Source organism: Orbicella franksi, chromosome 11 (genome assembly GCF_964199315.1).
Source record: "Orbicella franksi chromosome 11, jaOrbFran1.1, whole genome shotgun sequence".
In the NCBI taxonomy this organism is placed as follows: Eukaryota; Metazoa; Cnidaria; class Anthozoa; order Scleractinia; family Merulinidae; genus Orbicella; species Orbicella franksi.
The window spans coordinates 1,797,501-1,822,500 of NC_138155.1; the positions used below are offsets into that span (position 1 = coordinate 1,797,501).

The 25,000-nt window shown below is 36.9% G+C and overlaps 4 protein-coding genes across 12 annotated transcripts in view; all 4 read left to right on the top strand.

Moving 5' to 3' along the window:
• The window catches only part of LOC145502758 (uncharacterized), a 274,518-nt gene extending 270,031 nt beyond the window's left edge, over positions 1-4,487 (top strand). Inside the window, exons 1-4 of one of the 3 annotated variants that reach the window (XM_081482119.1) lie at positions 357-486; positions 1,364-1,391; positions 2,488-2,563; positions 3,218-4,487. In XM_081482119.1, the coding sequence (XP_081338245.1) occupies positions 2,500-2,563; positions 3,218-3,681 (528 nt within the window). In that variant the 5' untranslated portion in view covers positions 357-486; positions 1,364-1,391; positions 2,488-2,499 and the 3' untranslated portion in view covers positions 3,682-4,487. The other 2 variants (XM_081482118.1, XM_081482117.1) reach the window with 2 other exon arrangements.
• Positions 1-25,000, top strand: part of LOC145502762 (uncharacterized) — a 263,593-nt gene that overhangs the window by 237,845 nt on the left and 748 nt on the right. For all 3 annotated transcript variants that reach the window (XM_081482125.1, XM_081482124.1, XM_081482134.1), the window contains 2 exons: positions 24,616-24,702; positions 24,965-25,000. The exon at positions 24,965-25,000 is cut by the window's right edge and continues 748 nt beyond it. In XM_081482125.1, the coding sequence (XP_081338251.1) occupies positions 24,639-24,702; positions 24,965-25,000 (100 nt within the window). In that variant the 5' untranslated portion in view covers positions 24,616-24,638. The remainder of the gene's footprint in view (positions 1-24,615; positions 24,703-24,964) is intronic.
• Positions 5,873-9,299, top strand: LOC145502768 (uncharacterized). Of its 3 annotated transcripts, none has more exons than XR_014051391.1 (3): positions 5,873-6,557; positions 8,136-8,332; positions 8,685-8,743. XR_014051391.1 is itself a non-coding variant. In XM_081482141.1 (3 exons), exons 2-3 carry the CDS (start codon positions 8,187-8,189, stop codon positions 9,134-9,136), a joined length of 492 nt encoding a protein of 163 aa, XP_081338267.1. In that variant the 5' UTR covers positions 5,873-6,557; positions 8,136-8,186; the 3' UTR covers positions 9,137-9,299. The 3 variants fall into 3 exon arrangements, 2 of the variants coding, with proteins under 2 accessions (XP_081338267.1, XP_081338266.1); XM_081482141.1 differs by having other exon boundaries at positions 8,136-8,226; positions 8,685-9,299; XM_081482140.1 differs by having other exon boundaries at positions 8,136-9,299.
• On the top strand, positions 10,706-14,757 carry LOC145502760 (uncharacterized). 3 transcript variants are annotated; one of them, XM_081482123.1, is made up of 4 exons: positions 10,706-11,021; positions 11,112-11,158; positions 13,068-13,154; positions 13,670-14,757. In XM_081482123.1, the coding sequence occupies exons 3-4, from the start codon at positions 13,091-13,093 to the stop codon at positions 14,131-14,133; spliced, it is 528 nt and encodes a 175-aa protein (XP_081338249.1). In that variant the 5' UTR covers positions 10,706-11,021; positions 11,112-11,158; positions 13,068-13,090; the 3' UTR covers positions 14,134-14,757. The 3 variants fall into 3 exon arrangements, 2 of the variants coding, with proteins under 2 accessions (XP_081338249.1, XP_081338248.1); XR_014051390.1 differs by lacking the exon at positions 13,068-13,154 and having other exon boundaries at positions 10,706-11,158; positions 13,670-13,740; XM_081482122.1 differs by lacking the exons at positions 10,706-11,021; positions 11,112-11,158 and having other exon boundaries at positions 11,269-13,154.

The following is a 25,000-nucleotide window of genomic DNA, read 5'->3' on the forward strand; positions in this document are numbered from 1 at the left end:
ATTTGAAGAGATGTTGAGAAGAGTTAAGTTAACACAGCCTGCTTTCATGTTTAATCTACTTTTAATAAGAAGATACGTGCTTTTTTAAAAGTTGTCAAAAAAAACTTTAAAATTTTGACAGTTAGATTTAACGCTCGTGTAATTACGAACATTGCTTCGTTTCTCGGAGGGGCAAGCCCCTTCTTTATTTCATATACCTATACACCGTTTACTAATCATAATTAAATCTGTATTGACCCCAATTGTATAATGAAAAAATTAATTATCTGTTCATGTGAAATCTCACTCTTCTCATAATTAGAGTGACAAGTGAAAATCCAGTATGAGTACTTTTAGACCTATGGATATTATTCACAAACAAATCAAAAACACAGATGTTTGACTCCTTTCCATTGGAAAAATCCACGTCGAAAAAAAATCGTTGTCGGGAACATAACATCGTCTCCTCATGAGGGAAAAAGCTTATTTACCTTTAAAGAGCAGGAAGTAAGTTGATCAGATTTCCTTTTTTAATTCTTCGCGTCTTTTAACGCAACATCTAATCTGTTCGACCTCCTTTTAGTTTAAAGTTGCAGTTTTATTTAATACAACAGCTAAATTTCCACAAAGGATAAAGATTTTTTTTAATTTTCTCTAAATCGATCCCTATACATGTAGCTATGTTTTGCAATTTGGGATACGATACGATACTTTATTCAACGTGGAGTTTACGCTTAGCTAATCAGCTAGTGACAGGTGATCCACGGCCCTAGTATTTTCTAAAAATAAACAGTAAAAATGTACAATAATTGATCGTATAAAACTGTAAACGCAGAGAACTAAAAATCTAGAAAATCAAATTACAATAAATTCCGATATCAGTAAAACTTAGGCCTAAGGAAAAATTAGAAAACGAAATTATTTGTTTACAACCTTGCCAAACAAAACTCATCTTGTTTGTTTTCAACAATTAATGACTAATCTAGTATCACTAGTTATTGGAAAAGCTTTTGTGTATTCAGGAGGAATAAAACTCGGAAACAATCAATTATGGACAAGTGACCTAAGCTGAGAAAATAAACAAACTTAACAAACAAATTTAATGAAGAATTGATGACTTAATTCCATTGGACAAGACGGCATGTAAACAAACCAATCTAGCGTTTAACACTGATCGCTCCTCAACACGGGGCTCAGTCAGGTTTCAACAGCGAGACTGAGTAAGTACTCGGAAACCTCTCTCGCATTTTTTGTTTTGTTTTTGCTTTTCCTGGCTTTTGTTGTTGTTTTTGTTTTTTTCTTTCTCCTTTTTGATTCTGTTCCTAATTCGCCTTTTCTTTTAATTTGTTCTATGTTAAGCTTTTTTTCTCTTTTTTCAATACAGGTGCTAAGTTCTGTTGAGCTTCCCAAAGGTAAGTGATTTTGATATTTAATCAACAAGTCATGTGCTCAACGTTCTGGGTTAAAAAAAGGAAAGTGGATACAAATGTTAGACTTCTGTAAACGATGTGGAAAGACACAGGAATTGATAATTTAAAATATGAAGCTTTTCTACGGAATAAACGGATTCCTCAGTTCTTCGGCGGTTCATGAAATGTCCCACACTAATCAAGGATATTTTTAAGGTGGCTCGCAACCTTTTCCAGCATTTTTCAGTACTAATTCTTTAATCAATAGATTAATACCGGTTTTCAGTTGACGCAATAATAAAGGTAAATAAATCACAAATATTTACAAGCAGGTTTTGGTCAATTAAGCTACTGATAATGTTACCATGGTAACAGCGCAACCCGTTAAAAACCCTCAATTTTAGCTTCATGTGCTTCTAACTAAAACAACGAGTCCGGTGACCCCCATCCTTTTGTTATCGAATTGTAGTAAGCATGCTTGGATGAATTTTTTTGCACATTTTTTTTTTTTTTTTTATTGTGGGAGAGAATAGAGAGAACGCTTTTACTCGCGAACAATCATACTTATCACTAATGTAAAGCTTCACGGCTCTACTTATTTGATTTTCGAGGAGCTATGAAATAGATTTCTTATTGTGAATAGGCATGTCACTGCAATTCTGCACTTTTTGTTCTTTATTGGTTCAACATTTATCCGCAAAGGCGAAAATATTCAATTAAGCCATACTCACCAGGTCCTTTTCAAAGTTCTGAATTCTGAGAGTTTTGCAGATGAGAAGAATAAAAGCAGGTTTTCTCGAATGTTTACGATAGGCTGTCTTATTTAACCTCCATGAAAAGAAGAGTAGAGATCATCACAGATATTGAACTTTCCTGTTATTATGAAACCGTACGCTGGATCCGCAGCTGGGCTGGATTCGGGAAACGAACGTTTTTGCACAACTGACTCGATCTCCAACACCCCAGCGCACAAGTCAAATACCAACCATTAAAAGTTGTTACAAAGTTGCCTAAAAGATCTCCTAGAAAGTAATTTCAACCTCAGTGCCAATGTTGATGTGATTTTCCGCACATTTTTTTTTTTTTGAATTAATTTCAGATCATCTCCAAAATGGAACTGAAGGCTACTTTGTGTGTTCTGCTGACTTTCCTGACCTACTCGCAAACACAAGCAGGTAGTAGTTATTTTTTAACGCGGACAGTATTTTTAATCGGTTCATGTGCTCTAAACATGTGGTAGGTATCTTAACGGTAGTTTCTTTAATAGTTTCTCTATTCGGTGAATCGATGGACTGCTCACGATTTCTGTGGCTTCAGATATCTTTCATACTTTATTTTCCCCAATCAGGGTCGTCCTAACAGTTTGTCTTTTATTCAGCGCCTTCATGATCATTAGCAGACGAGTGAAACGATGTTTAACAAGTGCCAGTGGATGCTCACAAGACAGTTTGTTTTCGAAATTTTAACAATGCTGTAGTAATTCTCACGCGATTCTTAATTAATTGCATTTTTTCTCTTCTTCCCGTTATTGTACTCATTAGCATTTTTCATATTCTATGCTCTACGCACATATTGTAACACACCGATGAAGGCAGATGTTTCTGTCGAAAAAAGTCCGTAAATTTTCAAATTGTCGTCATTCATTTGAAATTAATTGTTATCTTCCTACTATCCAGACCTTTAACAATTCTGTGATAACCAGAATTGAAGGACAAACGATAGTAGTGTTCATGTTTCTGCTCCCCTTTTTGCCGAGCAAAAAACTTTCAGGGTAATTATACTTATATGTAGTTAGTATCTTAATGTAACAATGCGACTCTATATTACAGACACCTTAGCCTTCTGGGAAAAGGCAAATGGTTCACCGGTGTGCTTTGGTACGCGAAATACCCAATATGGAGCGTTTCACATTCCATTGAGTGGTAAAGTAGCCGCTGTGAAACTGGTTCATCTGTACGGCTACGTGTCCTGTCACAAACATAACGCTGACAACTGGTCTTTCTGGGGATGTGGTCATGGCGCGAAAGATCTCGTCAATGTTGCCATAACAACGTCAGATAATCACATGATTCTGCCACCGAACCAGTTCATCGGGAACAGAGCCGGAAAGTGGTCTAAAATTCCCGGATACAATTCATTTTCTCCTGAGATTGTCCTGTCGGTTTTCAACCATCCTTATGAGATGCCGGAGAAGACAGAGTTACGCCTGTGGTACGCTGAGGATTTGGTGAATTACACAGAGAGCGATAATGGTGGACGCGTCTGCACTGATGTCTTCGTTCTTTATGCCTGAGAAGCCCTAACCAGACGACCCTTTAATGTCATTGTTGTTCACGTTATAGCTATGTATACGGATAAATGAACTGGAATAACGCTCGGTTTTTAAATTTGTTGCTATACCTAGCTGTGAGCCACCTTAAGTGGATAGAAAAAGTCTGAATTTCATTGTAGTTTGTTTGGGTCAATTGTTGTCCTCATTGATTGTATGGCAATACTCACATGACAGGGGAGTTTTTAATTGGCAGAAATAAAAACAAAGTTGGAGCATTGATTTCTTTTCCCGAGTTTGTTTTCTAAATAGAATCATATCAATTAATAAATTGCAGGATTTAATTGCGCTCTACTGGTGCTGAATCATGAATAAGGGATAAACATGGGATTCATTTCAGTTAGTGCAAATGGCTAATATATAGATTTAGCCAAGCCTAAAAGGGGAGCTCCTGGACGATACTTGTCAGCGGATAGCTTGTTTTGACAGGTGTCAATCGACCATAAAATGGATGTGCAATATCAAAGATGTACACTGTTAACTAAGGCTGCATGTCCTATTAGCTGGAATACGGCCGTCGTCGTCGTCTCCGTCGCCGCCATAGTAGTGTGTATGCGTCCAAAAGCAATACCGCTATCCATTTTTACCATGAGAAAAGCGATTCATGGGTTTCTATGAGTATGGGGCTCCGCTTGGCGACCTTTTGGGCAGCCGGAGCTCCGATATAAAATGGGGGAGATCAAAAGCACAATTTCAGCCGATTATTACCGGACTTTATTAGAATTATATTCTCATAAGCAATTTAGCATTTTAAGGCAAGAAAATTCTTCCTGTTTCCTTTTTGCAATTGACAGGGTAAGTGGGGAGGCCTGCCAAAGACCTTCCGAGGCCAAGTCTTGTTGTGATCATAAACAATATAAATATATTTATTTTCGTTATAGGTAAAATGTGGTTCTTGTTATCTTACAATGCTATTTATCGATTTAAGGCTTTAGCACAAGGATAAAAAAGTTGTCATGGGTACCAAGGAAACATTTCATGCAGCCAGACTTCAGTGGACAATCTTCTCAATGCACATGACGAAAATGTTATATTCTACACAATTAGTAAAGAAAGGCAATACAAATCGAGAGAAAAAACGCGTTGCTGATATGACGACCAAACAATCTTACCGCAAACAAATGAGCCAATGACGGTCAAAACTCTGGTAGATAAAATAAACAAGGCTGCTCGGAAAAGAGAGTGCTTGGTTCATCTTGTATTGTCACAATTCTTAGGAAGTGTCATAATATTAATTAAGGAAAGTTATCAGCTTCATGTTACTCGCTAAAAGTTTCGGAAAAGCAACTTTACACCAAAGAAAGCTATAGACAAGCAAGAATATTATACGAAACACAAAAAAATACCTGATTAGATGACGAAGGTTTCACACCTAAATCCAAGTGAAAAAGTTATGGAGTGAAAATAGACAAAGTAGACAAAGAATAACTCAGCTGCTTGATCTAATTCATACAGAGGGCGATTTGCTTTTTGCGTTAATTGAGCTTCAAAATTTCTTGATGAAGCTAGTTACCCAGCTAGTATGGAAACGAAATTCACATAAATTAACCTTTTCCAATGATCGGTTCAGGTTGTTGACTGGGAGTGGAGACCAAAGCAGGAACTGAGATCACCTTTTTTTTATTTTTAAATAGAAACACTGTACGTTATTTTTAGTATCTATACTCGCAGTTGTTAGAAGCACCATATCAGGACAGCGCTTGAATCGCTTGCACGCACATGACTACATTCAAAAGCTAACGGAAAATACACTATTCAATCTTGATAATATTAAAGGAGAAATGACTAAATTTGAAGCTGGTATTATGTTTTTGATATTTTCTGTGGCGATATTTGCATTCTGTGAACGTGCTGATCGACATGTGCATTCGCAAACAAAAAATAGAACGGCGTGAGACAACTTGCAGCTGGATTCATGCACAACATCGAGGCTCAACTTGCAAGATGACATGGTGGACGATAAATTAATGGCATTCAGCGAATCATTAAAACCAAAGTCACTTGGTTAAAATCAAGTGTGTTAGTTGGACGAGTCAGCTTGTTAAAACAGCTTCCTCTGCGAAAAAATATCCTTCCGTTGAAAATCCAGATAAAGAAGCGAGCAGATTGGAAATTTAATTTTGGCTCAGTTGAAGAGCAAAAAGACAGTGTTGAGAGGAGTTAAGTTAACACAGCCTGTTTTCATATTTAATCTTTAGTTGCATTAACGAGGTGATTATATCAAAGTTGTTTAAATCAAAGAACTTTGAAGTTCTGCTAGTTCGATCAACGCCCAGGTTTTATACGAACATAGGTTTGTTTCCCTAAAAGGCAAACCTCTTTTTATTATACATATATACCTATTTTGCGTTCATTAATTAAATCTGCATTTTCCACAATTTGATGATGACGAATCTGTTATTGTGGAATCTAACGCTTATACAATTAGAGTGCCATAAGAAATCCATTATCAGTAGTCTTTAGACTTATGCATGGATATTTTTATTTCTGCAGTTTATTACCTCTTTTCAAAAACGAATACACTGGACAGCCTCACGTCCAAAAGAAAAAAAAACCGTTCTGATGAATATAATATGTAGCGCTGTTTAGGGAAATAGGTTATTTATCTTTTAAGACCATGAAGAAAATCTAGCGCTGTTTAGGGAAATATATTATTTATCTTTTAAGACCATAAAGAAAGTTGGTAGGCTTTAGTTTGATTTTTTAAATTCATCTTCACATATTTTGATCCAATATCCAATCTGCTGATATCCTCTTTAATTTTACGCTTTAACTTACGCTGTGGTTTTTCGTTTTAGCTGTTTCGCCAGCCCAGGTCCAGAGTTTAACAAGAGTCTATGGTAAGTTAGTAATCTCAAATTACAGAGGCTAGGCTTGTTCAAAGTTCTAAGTGAAAGATCGTCGAAGAAACCAAGCAAGAAGATCTTTAAGATCTTACAACCGCGCTTTTAAAAGTTAACTGTTTTGGTAGCATGAATGACCTGAAGAAAAAAAAACGAAAAAAAAATATCGGTTTTGAACCTATTTCCAGCAAATTTGGCACACTGGAAGCTGAGAAAATTACTCTATTTCCGGTCATCATTTTTCAGCTCTTTTCGTCATATCCCCCCTCGGGAGGGTTTTGTAAAGTTAGCGAATTAGTTGCAAGCCACCGTAATGGTGATTGCTGTCGGCGAAATGTTTATTTGCTAAAAAATTGCGGCCAAATCTTTCGGAGATGGAAGTCAGGACATTTGTAAGGATACAGAAAGTAATTTGGGACCAGTTGCTGACTTGTAAGGCAGAAATTATCCAGAAGTAAGGTTTTTTTAACGTGAACGTAACGAAGGCCACGCGGTGAATAAATTATCGGCTCTTCTCACTGTCTCGTTCTGTTTTTTGTTTCGTTCTCTTTTGGAGTCCGCCGAGGTCATTTTTTCGTCTAAATAACTTGAGAAAAGTTCGAAAAAGATGTTCCTCTTGAATTTTCAGCTTTCAGGCAATAATCCTGGATTTTTTTGACCGAAACGTAGGTTCACTGGTTATGTTAATGTGTTTCGGTGGCTATGGGCGACCGTCGCTTCCTTTGTCGACTCACGCAATGAAGCTAGGTTACAAAAAAAATCTAATAATATTTAGTTCTGGTTTTGTTCGATTTCGTTGAAATTTTAATATGATGAAGCTGGATTGTTAACGAATAGATTTTAATACTGCCGATATGAGGTAGCTATTAACGCTAAAGTGATATATCGCTTTGCAACGTGTAGGTTCGGCGTGATTTTGTAATCTGAGATTTCTGTTGACCCTGAAGAAACAAGGTTTGGCGAGTAAACATTACAGATTGCGTAATTCAAAGTTGGCCGAGTGGAGATCTACGTCTGGTCTCCGACAAAAAAAAAATAAAAAAAAATAAACCAAGGGTAGAACATGAACCGCGCTCGGCCCATGGCCACGCGGTTAAATAGGGCTCGTTGCATGGAATAGCTGATGCTGACAGGAACTGGAAATAGGTAAAAAATAGTAAGAGCTTTTTGCATAAGCCCGTGGTGAGGAATTAAAAATCATGGCATTTCAAGCTGAGTGGAACTATTTTTATGAATGCTCTTGGCTTATAATTATCGAGGATAGAGTTTGGTATTGGCTCTGGCCAAGCGCACGTTTTGATAAAAAAGTACAAATTAAATCTTATCCACATTTTTTTAGTCGCGACTATTGAATTCAACAATGATGATTCGAAGTTTAAAGTCATTAATACCAATATTTAGTATTAATGAGCAATTTCTACAGAACAAGGACTTTGCGATTAAGCTCAGTATACTCCGTTTTTGGCATATTTTAGAGAATTCTACACGTTTTAGTATTTTGAGGACGTCCCTATTTTCGTGTTTTCTAACGTCTCAATTGCAATACATTTGTTTCGCATATTGTTTTTCCTCTAGAATTTCGTACCTAGCGAAGAATTATGGATCTTAAGTTGATCCCTGAGGGTTATGATGCTGTTGGCAGTCCCTTCTACTGCTAAATCGCTATGTAAGAATTGCTAGACATTTTGTAAAAGTCTGAGTTAGCTCAATTCCTTCAAGAAAAAAAAAAAACAACTTCGGAAGGCAATTAATGGGGGCTTAAAGGAAAAAAGGTAAAGTGCAACTTCTTCAACGATTCAATCGATTAGAAAATGAAGACTGCGAAAGCTGAGCTGATTTTGTTTCTCGAACAGTTTTAAACTTTTTAATTAAATAATTAATTCCTTTCTTCCTTCATTGATTCATTTATGCTCTTGTGCATTCACTCAGTCATCCATCTCGGCAGTCTTTCCTTGGTTGTTGCTTACTTGCTTGCTTCATTCATTGCTTTTTCTCCATCCCTCCCTCCTTTACTTATTCTCTTTATTTATTATTAATGTATTCTTTTGCTGTATGATATTCTCTGTATTATGCAAAATAAAATGGTGGTTGTTGTTGCTGTTCTCCGTTCACTTCTATTAATAGATCGATGGGTCAAACTGGATTCAGTATGTTTTGGGACAAAGAATAACCAGTATGGTAGTTTCAACGTCCCTTACGGTGGAAAGATTGCTGTCCTAACATTGCACCACCTGAGCGGCTACGTGTCCTACCAGACTGGCTACATTACTCACTGGTCCTTCTGGGGCTGTGGCAACCATAACGTATTGAAAAATCATGTCAATGTCGTCATAACAACATCAAGCAATCACGCCATTTTGCCCCTGAGTCAAGTCTTCACACATGGCGATGGAAAGTGGGCAGAACTTCCCGGATTTAACTCACTGTCTCCAGAGATTGTCCTGCCGTTTTTCACTGCTTATTCAGTGAACTCGGGCCAAGAGTTCCGCGTGTGGTATGGTGAGGATTTGGTGGACTTCTACGAAGCCGATAATGATGGAAGAGTCTGCAGCGAGGTTTACGCCCTCTACCTGTGAGAAGCCCTGGCCAGATTCCATTTGCAAGCTAAATTGAAAGGCAAACGTTTCAATTTTGTTTTTTCGTTATTTGCTTCCAGGGTTATTTGCTTCCAATTAAGCAATAAAATGTAAGGGATGTGTAGTCTTCTTAATTTTGCTACTCGTAGTATGATACGATGGGCTGGAGAAAAATACATTACAACAGTTACTCCTTCTGGGAAATATTTCAGATTTGCTGATTAGCGCAAACGAGAGTTTTTTTTTAATGTCTTGACTTGCTTCGCAGTTTCATGTGATAGCTGAACAAAAATTTTAATCAATCACAAATATTTAAGGATTTAGTTGGACCGTGCTACCTTCCTGAGTACCAAGATGCCCCATCAAGTGATATAAATTTCTCAAAAATGTCAAAGCTTAAAACTTTCCCTCACGTCTCTATGAAGTTTAGCTCGGCCATATTTTAGGCAGCCAAATTAAATAAATTAATTAAATTTCATACTCGGACGTTAAGAAAATATATTCTGCACATTTATTTCAATGCGTTGGTAAATTGATTTCTGGTTATACCTGTTGGACAATTTATGTTGTAGAAAAAAAAAAAGTTAGCTATAGAACGGCCAATTAAATCAATTGTTATATCAGACAATATGGTATAAGTCACTTCTCTTCAACAAATTTGAACAAAATTCAGAAAAGCATGGTAAATAGACGATAAAGGACCTATTAATACTTATCTGCCAACACATTAGTCTCCTAAAACTTTAACTGGGCACGGCAGATCAAATTTCGCAGGTGGTGACCAAAACCAAGTAGAAACAGTTATGATTATGGTCTGAAAAATAAACAATATAGATCGCAGCTGTTTCGTTTTTTAAAAATTCATTAAAGGAGCCACTTAGAGTCTATTTGTGCTAAGTTGATAATCAAATACACGATGACAGCTAATTGAAGCACCCATAATGGTGCGACTCAGGCTGCTGGGCGAAAGCCAAGCATACATATCATTTTCCTCGTGACTTTTTCACGAGAGTATAGATATTTTAAACTTATCCGAGCTAAGTTTTAAATTTTCAGTGAATAATATATGGAAGATCTTAAATTTGAACTGCGGAGAGCGATGTGAAGGCATGAATGACAGTCGCGGTTATTTACCTCGGTATAGCAGAGGCCATGGGTTTGAATTCCGTTCAAGCCTGAATTTTTTTAGGCTTTATTTTCATAATATCCTAAGTTCCAGTTAAGTATTTAAAAGCAATTATACACAGGTCTAATTTAGCCTGATAAACGTGTATATTCACCTGCAGGTAAATAAGTTCTGGCTGTTAATGCTATTGGCTATGAGCAATACGCTTTGTTTATAGCTATGGTTCAAAAGTGCAAATTATTTTTATTCTTTTCTAAACCACATTATCTTCCACGTTTTCGTAAAATTAGAACTGTTTCTAAATGGTGAGACATTTCAATAACTCTGTTGTCTTTCAATTAGCCAAGAGTAGAGACAAATGTGGTATCACTGTAGGTTAAAAACGCTGTCGGTTTTATTTTTTCAGATGATATCTCGCTAATACCATTAGACTACCCCTTCAAAACAAACCATGACAAACAAATCAAAAGAGCTTAAAATATTTGACTTCACTAAACTGAGCAAACCATAAATTATTTATAAACTCCATTCTACTAAAGAACATTTAGGTTTTATTTCTTCAGATGATACTTCACAAACACTAATGGACTACGCTTTGAAAGCAAATGACGACAGACAAATTAAAAAGGCTGCAAATGTTTGACTTCGCTTAATTGAGCAAATCCACAAATTACTTAAAGACTGTACCTCATAAAACCCTTTCACTGAAAAGTACTGATCACTATTCAAAGAGGAGCTCACAGAAAATTAATTCACGGAGTAAGTATTGTTAAGGGAGTTCGTGTGTAGCTTTAATTTGATTGTTTCTTCGTTTTTTTGTAATTATTTGTATTCTTAACTTTTCTTTAGTTTTAGGTTTTAGCTTTTTGTCGCTTATTATCCCTGTTAATTTAAAGGTAAGTGACTGAGACTCCTAAACATAACCACCTTGAAAACTCTTTGGAACGACCGCAGCTATAGTGCATTTTGGGTAATACTTTCACTTGTAATCAGGGATAAGCTTAGATGCAGGATTTTCGATACCTTGACCAAAATTATAATTGGTTATACCGGTTCTTTGTTTTTTGGCTTTTTGAGTAGAAGGTTAAATGAGGGGTTCAGAGCCATAGCGGGCTAAACCACTTTAATTTAATTTACAGAAAAAGCTCTCTTAATTTAAGCTTTGAAAAAAAAAAAATATTGAGGTTTTTCTTGTGAAAACATGTTTATTCTTTATAGGAATATCATTTACATCATGATATGAGTTATCTTTACCAGTATTATAGTGTTCACTTTAAGACTTAGTGAAACAAATAATAACAATAGTGGACGCAGTTCTGTCAAAGCCAATTCATACAGTTTCTTCTTTACGACAATAATGACTTGACTCAGTTGGGAAGCTTTGAATGTGAGCTCGCGCAAACTGAACATCCTCTTCAGGGGTTTTGTTTTTAGGCTCATGTCTACCCCTTTGATCTGTTTGTGGAGATCCCACACTTTGCATTTTCGATAGAGCACGAGAAAGCCTGTCATTAGATATAGCATAAATGGCCAAGAAAGCCTTTTTGCATACCCGAGTAGACATTCCGTTGTCGTTTATGTAATATTGACGAGAATAATTTCTTCGCGAGTGCAAAGAAGTCTCGCCTTTCTTTCCATATCTTCGCTTTACAGACGTGACTTTCACACTTCCACATAAGAAGGCATTCTGTGCAGTCCAATCTCCAAGCTCCCAAAAACCTTCGAAAACATTTTCACGCCGTTCTTGTGTTACTCTTTCAAAGCACTTCAGCGGGCAACGACAGTCTTTACCCAGTTGTTTTGCTGCAAATGTACGTTTCACGCCTGACTTTGATACTGTTTCATATTCCTTACCTCTGTTAGGAAGACGTTTCCGTTTGTTTTTCTTCTACTCTTCAGGATTTCGTTTTCTCTTATGGAAATTGCCGCTCGATAATTGCTCACCTCTGTCCGCCATTTTGTTGATAGCACATGGTACTGCCTAACTGTGAGCCAACGGGCAAATGGTCAGCAGTATAAGGGTTAGCCCATTGTTCCACAAAGAGCTGTGACGAAAGTCACTGTGGTCCAATGTTCAGGGGGTACCAAAGAATCTCCCATTTCCTTTCAGGGTCAGACCACTTTCCCACTAAAAAGATGGTCCAAATTTAGATTGGAAACAACAATAACATCGAATATGAAATTTTGGTGGGTTAGCCCGATATGGTTCTGAACCCCTCAAATGTTTCTAAAGCCAAGTGCTGTGATGTACTCGGTGGGGTGGGGGGTGAGGTAAATCTTTTAATCTTCTAATCTCATTTATCGGCTAAAGTTTCTGCAATTTTGACTGAGCTATCATTTAAAACTACAGCCAGTTATCAGTAAATCTGGCAGATTTTAGATCTCAGGCATTGGTTTAAAACTTGGTTTCGCTACTTCTCAAGTCGCAGTCAAACTGTTGGATCTATTGTACACTATCAGCCATTGGTGAGCAGACTGGCGACGTTTTGCTGTTTTTCACATGTTTCGGAGGAACATTTAAAAATAAAACAAGTGGATAGTTATAAAAATTCCTGAGAAGACGAAAAGAAACATTCATTCGTTAAAACAAATGATGCCGCAAACAAGTGCAAATTTTAAATAGTCATTCACAGCTTTTGTAAAGCACGGAGTTATTTACTGCATAAAGAAATGGTTCAAAATCGCATAGATTACTCGGTCAAGCTCATAATCTAGTTGTTTGATAATGAATTGTCCATTTAAGAAGCCCTCTTTTTGCGTTTTCGAAAACATTGTGCTATATTGCTATGGTTATTTAATGCGCAGATTCTCTTACCACGAGACAAATCATGGACCAAAAATTGATGTTTGTGACAATGATGCTCTTGGTACTCCCTTCCGTTTCAGCATTGGGTAAGAATGTGTTGTTTTTGTCTTGTTTTGTTTTGTTTGTTTGTTTGTTTTTAAGAAAACTCTGTATCAGTTTCATTCAGTCGACATAGTGTTTTTGGTGGCGGGGATCCCTGGAAGAGTGAAAAAAAAGAAAACGGAATTGCAACTTCTACAAAGAGTCAGTGTAACGGAAAGAATACTAACTACATGTACTTATTAACCGAGAGTAAGATCTCAAACAGAGACCTCGCCGTATTGACTGAGCGATAGCAAGGGTGAGATTTGAGAGACTTCCGTCAGGACCGAACCTTCGAGGTTTATAAGTTGTTTATTACCTGACTTTTTTCTTTGTTTTTGCATGCCCGTAATCGGCCCGTGAGCATTACGGGAGTATAATGCCCTAAAATAAACCAATCCGAGCGTGTGATATATCGGCTACAAACACAAGCCACATCTAAGATTAAATAATATTAAATAAGACAAGGTCGGTGTTACGTTGACTAATTCATCGACTCATGCATTTGTCATCTTCTCAGACCACTGGGTCAAAGTAAATCATCATCCCGTATGTTTCGGCGCAAGGGATAACCGGTATGGCAGTTTCAACGTCCCTTACGGTGGCAAGATAGCCGCAGTTAAACTGATCCACCTTAGCGGTTACGTTATGTGCCAGACTGGCTTCATTTCCTACTGGTCATTCTGGGGCTGTGGAAACAATCCTGCAGTAAAAAATCACGTCAGTCTTGCCATAACAACGTCAAGCAATGTCCTCCTTATGCCACCAAACCCGTTTTTCACGTACGCTGGGGGTGCTGGAAAGTGGTCCGAGTTACCCGGATATAACTCGCTTTCTCCTGAGATTATCCTGCCGCGTTTCTCTTCTTACTCGGTGAGCTCGGGCCAAGAGTTGCGACTGTGGTATGGTGAGGATTTGGTGGGTCACACTGAAAGCGACAATGGAGGATGGGTCTGCTGCAATGTTTACACTCTCTATGTCTGAAAATATAAGTCCTGACAAGATTGCCGTTAAAAGTTTTACGCAGATTTTTCTGAAATGATTTAATTTGTTTATTTCTTCGCTTTCCAGGTGCAGCAGTTAAAAATTCTAGTAACGTTTAGTATTCGAGATATTGCTTTACGTCTGCAGGGAAAAGAAAAACGGAGATAGGAAATGTGGAAAGCTGTAAAATTCAACAGTGATTAAATGACAATATCATTGTACATCATAGAGCACATAGAGTACAACTGTGTTTGAACTAAGTGATTAGATGGCAATTTTATTGTACACATAAGGCGCATAACGAGTTAATTTTGTTTTAATTTGAGCAACTAAAATAAAGCGAAGCCATTAGGCAAAGAGTTGTCAATTTCTTTTCTTCTTCTTTACACCGCACACGAAACATACCAGTCCTCATAATCAACGATCTTACTGTGATAATCAGCTTTCTGATTAATCGTAAGGGGAATCCACTCCACTGACAATCTAACTCTCATGAGCGAAGTAAAACATAAAACAACTTCAGCAATAGCATTCTCTCAGAATCTGTAATAAACGCTACGGCTTTATTATTAGTAAAAAGCTCAACAGAGGAATTATGCAAAATGAAGGCAAAATTTTTTAACGCAAAACTAACAGACTTTAATTCCATCCAAGTGGAGCTTTGCTTCATTGCAAGATGATCAAAAGTCTTGTGGACAACAGGAAACCCCTCGATCTCAACATAAATATAAGAGGCGCAAGCAACTTCACTAACGTCGGAATATACAATGTGATTTAGGGATATTTACCGGCTATACAATGTAATTAGAGATATTTACTGGCTATACAATGTAATTAGGGATATTTACTGATAGACAAACAGTCTAGATTTAAGTGCTGGATCAATGGCATTGCAATAATTTATCTCAGAAATAGCTTCAATAGTAAGAATAACCCTGGCGTTCCAATATGCTCTGCTGTCAATAACAGAATGCAGTGCTTTCGTCCTAATCTTACAAATATGACCAAAAACAAGCATACAGGAAATGATTCGCCAGTTAACCAGGAACATCAAATTATTGATGTTTCTTTAAGCTGTTAGTGAATTATGTGTTATTTACCATAAGGGTTGTGACTTGAAACTGCAGTGACTGGATCCTTTAAGCTTAAAGATGCAGACATGGCTAAGTAGCTAATAACTATAAAGTGGGGAGAACAAACTACTTCTTTTTGTGCTATTTAAGAATTTTGAGTTTATTACATTGAATCACAACCGACGTCAACGTAACTGGAACAACAGAAAGGATTTCGCTTCCTCCAGTCACTCCCGCTGATGTGCATTCTTTTTTCATCGTGTCATTCCCTTCAATTCTCTTCACTCCACACAGGTTATACCACCTGTTACGTTTATTTACGTTCAAATGTCCGTTTGTTTACTTGTTTATCAGTTTTTCTAGCCAGAACTTAAGAAATGGTAGTTAAACATCATCGCCTCCGCATGCATAGTACTCAAAGCTCTTGTTTATACATATATACATACATACTGCAGACATATATACTTTATTTGTCATGGTAGGTTAAATTAAAGGCAGCCAGAGGTTGATGTGGACCTGCTGTCTGCGATAAAAAAAATTTGTTGTGTAACAATGACAATATGTTAGAAACACAATAAGTGGAAATAAAAGGAATGAAAATGTAGAACGGTCTATATTAAGTTAATATATTGGAAGGGCAAACTATATGACATTTTGCGCAATTTAAGGATTTGGAACTATACTAAATATGCTATTATGAAATGTATACATTCTTCGGGATTAAAATTACTAAAGTAAAAAAAAAATGCAAAGTCTTGATTCTTATTAGACACCATACACGCTCTTTCAGAAAGCTGGTATTGTGTCCCCAATTAGTCCGCTAGGGCTTAATACTTTGACACTTAAATCAAGGTTCTTACCTTATCTTATCTTGCATTGCGTGCCGTTTAGTAGTCATTCGCTCATCTTGTGACTACAAATCATTCAAGATGTGTCAAGTAAGGATATAGGTATAGTATATAACGCTTTATTAGCAGATTTTTACTTTCACGTTTCCAGTCGATTCAAGGTGCAACTTGCGTTCACAACACTGATTAGCAAAACCAAACGAGCGAGACAACCTGGGATTTAGAACCGATTGTAAGTACTTGCAAGTTACTTGTTAAACTCCCCTTGTAAATTTTATCAGAATAATTTTAGAATTCGGATTGAACCAATGCGAGTATGATGATGAATATGTCGCATTGAACAAACTGTGTCTACGTGATCCAATGTTTTGTTATTTTATGTATTAAATTTAAAGTTAGTACTGATTTGATCAGTCAGTGTCATTAACGATGTAAATTCATTAAATAAAGTATCTTTCTACATGTTTATCTACCTGGGATCGACACAGCAAATTCTACGTCTTTAAATTCTTAAATATGTCATATTAAAAATTGATTTGCCTGTTGAAAGAGAATGGGTTCGATCAATTGCCAATTGTAACTTGCAGTTGTCGCCAAACTTCTATATTCTTTGCTCTTGTGCAAGTGAATTTTGTCGCAGAGTGTTTGGCGAAAAACCCATCGCTATGATTTGCTTTCCTGGTAGAAAAAGCAGTGTTTAGGAACGCAAATGTTTCACCCTCTCTAAAGATCCGCCCTGTTATAGTAGCAATTGGGAGAAATGTTCTCGCTGTTAACATCATTTTTCCTCTGGTGATCATCCACTCATATAGTCTGACTGACACTTTCAATTTTCTATTGCTTTTTTCTGGGAAAAGGAGATTTGGTCTCTGCTAGCTACAGGGGTGTAAACCGATGGAAAGCACTGTGAAACAAAGTATCACTGTTTACGTCAGAGTGGAACCAGCGCCGGAAAAATGAGCAACATTCTCTCAAGGAAGCTCCACACATCGTCAAATGGAGTAATTTAAACTTAATTCAAACTTTTCTTTGTGCTCCCCGTTATAAATTAAAACATTGGAAAATAAGAGGAAGGGACATCAATTTTCCTTGTCACAGGATCCTAAATTTACTGAAACGAAACTCTAGATGCCGAGTTGACCCTATTTTTTCCCGTTTGGCACTTAATTCGTGTTTACAGAGTCATTTATTATTAGGAATATGCCGGAGGAGATCAAAATATCTTGACTCGCTCAGTTTAACTTTTGACAACAAGCCTGTGAGTCCCTGTGAAAACTTCGTAGTACCGAATTTAAGAAGAATTTAATGTATAGGTAAATAAGAAGTGTTTCAAAACAGAAATGAGTGGGAAGAACTATACTCAGAAGTAACTAGAGCGCGTACAATCTGCGAAACCTGAACGAGAAATTAAACCTGGTACTTTTTTCAAAGGGCGTATGTTATGCAATTAACCCTTTGAGCAAGTTCCTGCCCATAAAGGATACACTTCAAATTCTTTCAATGATAGTGGGTCATTCCTAAAGTATGATTTACGACCTTCCTCCTTGAAGCTCTTATTTCGTTGATGTTGATCATGGCGTCTATGGTCATGCGATCATCTCCTGACCACAGGTCATTCAAGATGCGTTAAGTACATATATTGCACTAGAGGTTCCATATTGGAAGTGAGTGCTGCACCATCGAGTAAGATGGTGGAGGTGAGATATAAAGATATCAGATGGTGTTGGAAATCGTTAGAAAAATATTGTAAATTAATGTCGTAGAAATAAGCAAGTTTGAAGTTGAATTGCATTTTCGAGTGGCAACAAATAGTTCAGTCTGTATCCAGCCAAGGTCGAAAATTGTTTCCAAACGATGGAACTGTACTCTAAGCCGAGCTAAAACTGTGAACCAAGGAACGGCAAAGTAAATGCTGTCTATTTTATTCATCAGCGGTAATATTCGACTCAGTCCACATGGCACGGTGTTTGTTTACGATAAATGAGCACGCGATTACAAATGTTAGCTAATATTGGTGCTTCCAGCTTAGGATACTGTATACAAAAGAGATTATTCTTAAACTTATTTAATAGCTTTGCAGTAAAAGTGAAAATGTTTAGCATGAAGTTTGAAGGCGAATGTAATTATTTTAGTCCTATGAAACTTGACAATGTGAGTCTCGAGAAACTGGAGCCATCGCGCGACATATAAAGAAATCTTGGTAACCATAAATTATGTTTGAAAGAAGTTTCTCAAATGCTTCTTTTCGCCCAATTTTTACTCAATATCGATAGCAAAATGCTTAGCTATAAATATTTCTTGTTGATTTTGAGTTAAGTTCAGACAGAGAAATGGCTTTTGGGTTTAAGTGGATGTCCAAAAAGCCAAAAATCGTAAAGTTCTATGCAAACAGTACGCCAGCACAGAAACAATATTGAAGTCCCCAAACAAACATTTTACACCTTTTGTGAACTTTGTTGATTGCTTTCACCGGTCCGGAATATCCCTATAAATTAGGACAGTCATGACGTCATGAAGCTATTGTTAGCAGGGAAAATGGCGGACCTTTTATGCGGACAAAGAAAGTATGTTGTTTCCAGTCTCACATAGAGTCTGGCCAGCATTATCCAGGACTTTTTGCGACCAAACGTTGAGAAGGAGAATAAGCGGCCATTTTGGTAGTAGGAGAACGTTGACTGTCTTCTAATCATTGAGTTTTTTCGGTGTCAAGCGACGATGTCGACGCGATTTTGTGGCCAAATATTAAGGTTAGTAAAGTGTACGCGTTATTTTCTAGTATTCACGTATTTTTCATTGAGCTGTGTATATTTTTTACTGGTTCTAGTGTTGTTAAAGTTTCATCATGCCAAATTACACGGTTGTAAACAACGTCGATATTTTGTAAACTCTCTTTGAATTTGAGGCGTTACAAGCGTACCTGAACCGCTGTTGTTATAAGGCTTGAGTAATGCATCGTTCCGTCATTTTTATGACAGTTGTTTTCAATTTCTCTCTCATAAGTACATGGAAGAGCATACTCGACTGCTCGATGCACTTTGCCGAATTTTTGGGGAAAAAACAAAGGGAAAAGAGAGGAAAATAAGACGTCGCTAAGTACGCGGACGAAATTAAACAAATTTGGGAGGTCTCTGTTTTGGTGGATTCACCGAATGTGCACCCCAGTTTTATCACTGGACAGCCAGCAGCCTGTTGAAAACCACCTACAGTACAGAAGTGGCAGCGAAATAGACAGGCCAGGGGTAGTGCAGTGATTCCCTGTAAATGGATGCTATCAGTATCCCAAGGAATGGCACAAAGGGTAGAGAGATTGTTTGTGCTCATTTACCAGACGTTGCGGGCCATGAAAACATGTAGGTTAAGATTTGTAGGAGGCATTGTACTCTTTTTTTTTGGCATTGTTTAAAAACTATACACACAGCAGCTGTTCCTAGTAGATGACGATTCTTTTCACCTCCTCATGAAGCTTGAATGTACCAGAAAGTAATGTTTTTGCAAAATAATTTTTATGAACGCAAAGACTGAAAAGGTACGAGAGTTTAGATTGTAGTGTCGAGTGTTGAACATCACTAATTGTGAAACTAATGCGAAACATTAATTGGTTGTGAACGGGAAACATATCAGTTTGGTTAAGAATATGTAATAAAAAATAGAAAACATAAGAGTTATCAGACCACTTGAGGGCAATCTCTTATTTAATGAGACTACTGTGGTAACTACATTCCAAATAAATTCATATGTTAAAACGAAAAATACATTTGTAATAATATTGACATCTGTAAGCAATGTAATAATCTTCTAAGCGCTTGTGATTTGTTTCAGGTCCTGCATTCTGCCAAGAGGCAAATTCAAGGCCGAGAGTACCTAAAGAGTGAATAAAATAAAATGGATTTCACTTTCAAGACTGAATTTGTTTTGTATACTTTAAATAAATATATAATAAAACCTTGGGGCATGTGGATGGATTGTGAATGCTCCCTTGTCAACCTGTCCAGGAATTATATTTTGATATTTTTGGGTAAATAACTTGTGAAAGTCAGCAATTATATGTAAGTTTTCATAATTTAAATGTGGAAATCAGACATGATATCTTTTAGCACAGTAACAAATAGATACAAGAAATATTTGAAATAAATACCAAAATGGAGAAATTTCAGATTTACAAAGAACATATTGACAGAATTTTTGACTATCCCTGCATCTGACGACACTAAAATTTTGGATACATTTTTTCTAGCTTAGTTTATTTTGTATAAAAGAACAAGAATTTCTCACTCGTGAAATTTTTTTAATGATGATTTCATTTCCTCGATTTAGCCAAAACGTATAACATTTCGGACATCTACAATTTATCTTTGCTGGCATATAAGAACACGCGCGTGCTGTCGATTTCGGCCCGATAATTCCTAGATAAGAGGAAAGCCTCAATTCTCATATCGATCATTTCTGTGCTTAGAAAAATGCAGAGTAAAGATGCTTACCGATTGTACGGTCTCTTTCCAAAGAATGATAACAGCAGCTCGTCAAACGTGGCCTGCATTGCGTTCTGTGGTGCTTCCTTCGGTCCGAGGATAATCGTTATCTGGGCAGAATTGTCTGTGACGTGGAACGCGAACACAAACTTTCCTTTTATTTTATAATTTGGACACTATTTAACTCAATTCGAGATAAATCTATACCTCGTGAAGGTCCGCATTCATGGCATTGGAAAGTACTCGCGACTCTCTTTGTCCGCCATCTTGAATCTCTTGGTTTGTTTTGAAACACAACACTCCAACCAAAACACGCATTCTCATTGGTTGAAACGTGAGTTTCGTGACATCACAGATGTCCTAATTTATCGGGATATTCCGGACTGTTCACTATCCATGTTAGAATAATGTGTATTTGGTTTTGCCTATTGTTGATATTTGCCATCAATTAAAAGCTATCCACCACGCCACGAAATGTGCACCTTACTTACAGTGCGTTTACTAAAACGGGGGCCACCCAGACAATGAAAACCAATCAGATGGTAGAACTGTAACAATAGATTCCAACGTTTTAAAATCCAGCCAATCAAAAGTCCGGTACAAAACAATGACATCTGAACTTGTTCGTTGTGGTGCTACAGTTGGTAGTTTCGCGTGCTGAATTATATGCTGTGCTTTCTATGGGGTCGATGGTTGCTTTAGAAAATTCATGGAAAGAAAAGCTGCGTAAGATAGAGTGTCACTCGTAAATATAGATTGTTTTCACGTGACGTCATCACTTTCTGAAATCCAAAACTAAAGAGCCACCAAATTTTTTATCTTCATCATTACGAAGAGCATCAGGAAAAGTGCTTATGTAAACGCTTATTTGTTCAGTACTGATAATCAGTCGCCTAAATAGTTAAAGGAAGTTCCACATGTTTACACTATTTACCGGTCAACATACTGGTGTACCACGGATGTACACCAACATGGCGTTTTCATATTGAGCTCCGTAAATTTCCGCCAAACATCTCGACGAATGTCTGAAGTTTGGGGAAACGCACAGGCCTAAAACGTGGATGTATTTCGATTTATTTTTTATTGCCTGACAGTGAAAAGGATCTAGATATCGCCAGCAGAGTGTGTTGTGTAGGGTTTGAATATTGCCGCGGCTGTTTAAAAGAAACCCTTCAACTGATCTCTGAGTAGTTTAGCACTTGCACAGGTTCGAAATGTATGAATTGGAAAGGGATTATTTTCGATGTAACTGAAAGGGGCTGAAAGCAAACTTCAAGCAGGAGAAACGAAAAGTTAACTTAATACAAAAATGGAAGTTTGCTTGCCCAAAGAGGATGTATTCCAAATCCTCTCGATGTAGTGGGTCATTCCTAAAGTATGATTTACAGCCTTTGGCCCTGAACCTGTTATTTTGTTCATGTTGATGATGGCGTTTTTGGTCATGCGGTCATGTCGTGACTACAAGTCATTCAAGATGCGCCAAGTACGGCATATAAACAGATCGCACAACGCTTTTACCAGCAGATTTTTATTTTCAGTTTTCCAGTCGATTCAAGTTGCAGTTTGCGTTCAAATCACTAATTAGCAAAACCAAACGAGCGAGAAATTTTAAGGGACTCTAAACCAACTGTAAGGGCGCGCAAGTTACCTGTTCAACTTCGTTTGTAAATTTTATGAAAATGATTTTATTACTCGGATTGAACCAAGCTAGGTAAGATAATGAATGCGCTGGATTGACCAAACTGTGTCTCTAAGTGATCCAATGTTTTAGTATCTTATACATTAACTTTAATTTTTTAAAATATTTTTGTAGTTAGATTTTAGAGGTTTTATAAGTAAACTGATCAACTGTTTAAGGTAGAGGCCTAACAAACTCCAGTTGCTCGTAGTTAAATAAAGTATCTATCTACCTTAAATCATAACGGGAAATTTCAAGTCTTTAAACCCTAAGATATGTAACATTCAAAATTGAATTGAACAGTCGAAGGAAAATTAGTTCGGTAAATTGCCAATCAAAACTTGAGGCAGTCGCCAAACTTCTGCTGTTCGTCGCTCTGATGGAAGTGGATTTTGCCGCCGAGTGTTTTGCAATTTCCATGATCTGCATCACACAAATTCAAGAAACTCTCTTAACTATAATTGGTAGAAAAAGCAGTGGGTAGGAGGGTCAACGTTTCAACCTTTATAAAGCGCTGTTATCGTAGCAATGGAGAGAAGTTGTATCTGTTGCATAATATGTTTCCTTTGGTGATCATTTACTCGTTTTGACTGACCGACATATTTAATTTTGTATCGCTTTTTTGTTGGGAATTAAGATTTGATATCTGCTAGCTACAGGAGTTTAAGAGCAAATGCAAAGAAAAATCGAGCAAAGCGTGACCAGAGTTTAAATTTAACTTACCTTTGTTTCGAGTTGCGAGGTATTTATGAGTTTTCAAAGATTTTGGGGTTCATTTTTCTAAATACGGCCTACTTTCAGGAATATTTGGGAAAATAGATTGCGCACTCTCTCTAGCCATGTTATGGCCGAATAAATAGACCATTTTACAGTTGTTTGCTCAGTGACCTGGCCTCTAAATGGTAGTAGGGATGAAGGTGACCTTGTTTTGATACAGACCTCAACATTTTTGTTGTGTAAATCAACTTGTTCTCATGCTAACTAGTTGGCATTTGAATGAGAAAAGCAGATCAGAGAGGTCTGATCTGTATCAAAGCAAGGTCACCTCGAACCTCGCTTGCATTCAAAGGCCAGATAACTGAGCACACAACTGTAAAATGGCCTATTGGCAAAAAAAAAAAAAAGCATTGCAAAAACGTCCTTGCGTTAACAGTTAAAATTATATCTTCGGGAATTAGAAGTTTTTGGCACTCTATATTTGTCTGTTTTTCGCTTCCAGATGGTAGCTGTCACTACGAAAAACATATATTTGACAGTGGCCGTTGTAAAGCAAGTTTAAGTCTGTAATTTCAAAAAGACTTTTCTTTATGTGGCCGAGCTCGAATCAAGCTCATTTTATGGCTGTAAACTGTTGAAATACTTCTCTCTCAAGAGATATAAAAATTTGCTTGGGTTTTTCAGCGGCCGGTTTGAAAAACGCCACCAAAGTCTGAGAATTTTCGCCGAAATTCCAACTAGTTTGCATATTGACATACTGACACGTCAGGGGAAAGCAGTTTAATAAACTGTTGCTTCAAAAAATTCGCTTCCAGTAGCAAAATATTGATTTTAAGGCTTTTAATTCGATTAATCTTATGCTGCGATGGATGTGGTGATAGAGGAGTACGTTATATAAATTTTTAAGACAAATTTAAGTTAATCACTAAGACTCGATCTATAAAGGTCACCAGGTCATAGCGTATACTTAATTATTATTGTACAGAATACATTTCATGAACTATAACTCTATGAAACCTTTAATACGAAACCTTTGTGCATAACTGCGATGGTCAATCATATCTTCATATCATTCTACGCACTTCAAATATATGAACTTTCATATATTCAATTGTATTCTTCGCCTTCTACGGGTATATTACGAAGTCACAAAGTGGCCAGCAAATCGGCAATACAGACGTGTTCTTAATATTCTTAGGCGTATTGTAAACTGATTAATAGTATGAAAGCTTGAGAAATTTTTGGACAATTTTCCAACATAATTCGTAGTTTTAAAAACCCTTTACTACACCTACGTTTATACGATTACCTATACTATTTGCACAACATTCAAACTCGAACTCCTTTAATTTCACGGTCCACCCCTAAAGTGGAAGGCATTTTGAAAGCAAAATTGATATCTTCAGATGTTAGCAGAGTAGATCTTTCTCTCGTTTTGTCTGACCGACATTTTGTATAATATATTATTTCATCACTGTTGGGTAGAAGAAGCTGCAAGACGATGAAGATGTAAAACACTGTGAAACAGTTCATGGCTGTTTATTGAACCTAATTTTCTCACTGATCCTTTGTTCTTTCTGTTCCATTTTCTTACTGATGTTATGTGACGTTCCTACTCATCCCATGTTTCGACTAATCCTACGCTCGGACTGATTCTGCATCTCTTATCTCTTTGCTTTGATCATTTTATTTTCTAGATTCTCGTACCGTGCTGCACATCATGGACCAAAGGTTAATTTTTGCGGCTATGCTGCTCTTGATAATCCCTTCTATTGCTGCAATGGGTAAGAATATAGTTTTTTTTAAAAAAAAAAAAAAAAAATCTGCATCAGTTTAATTTAGTCGAGATACATGTTTTTGGGGGGCGGGGATAGGTGGAATTGCGAAAAAGAAAGGAAAAGAGCATTGCAACTTATACAAAGAGTCGCGATCAGTATTTGAGTAAGCAAACATTATGATTAAAAATAGCACCTTTAATTTTATTAACGTAAATTTGTATATCAATGCAAAATTAATTTACTTACTCATCTACTCAAATTTTTTCAGATCCCTGGGTCAAACTGAATTCCTATCCTGTATGTT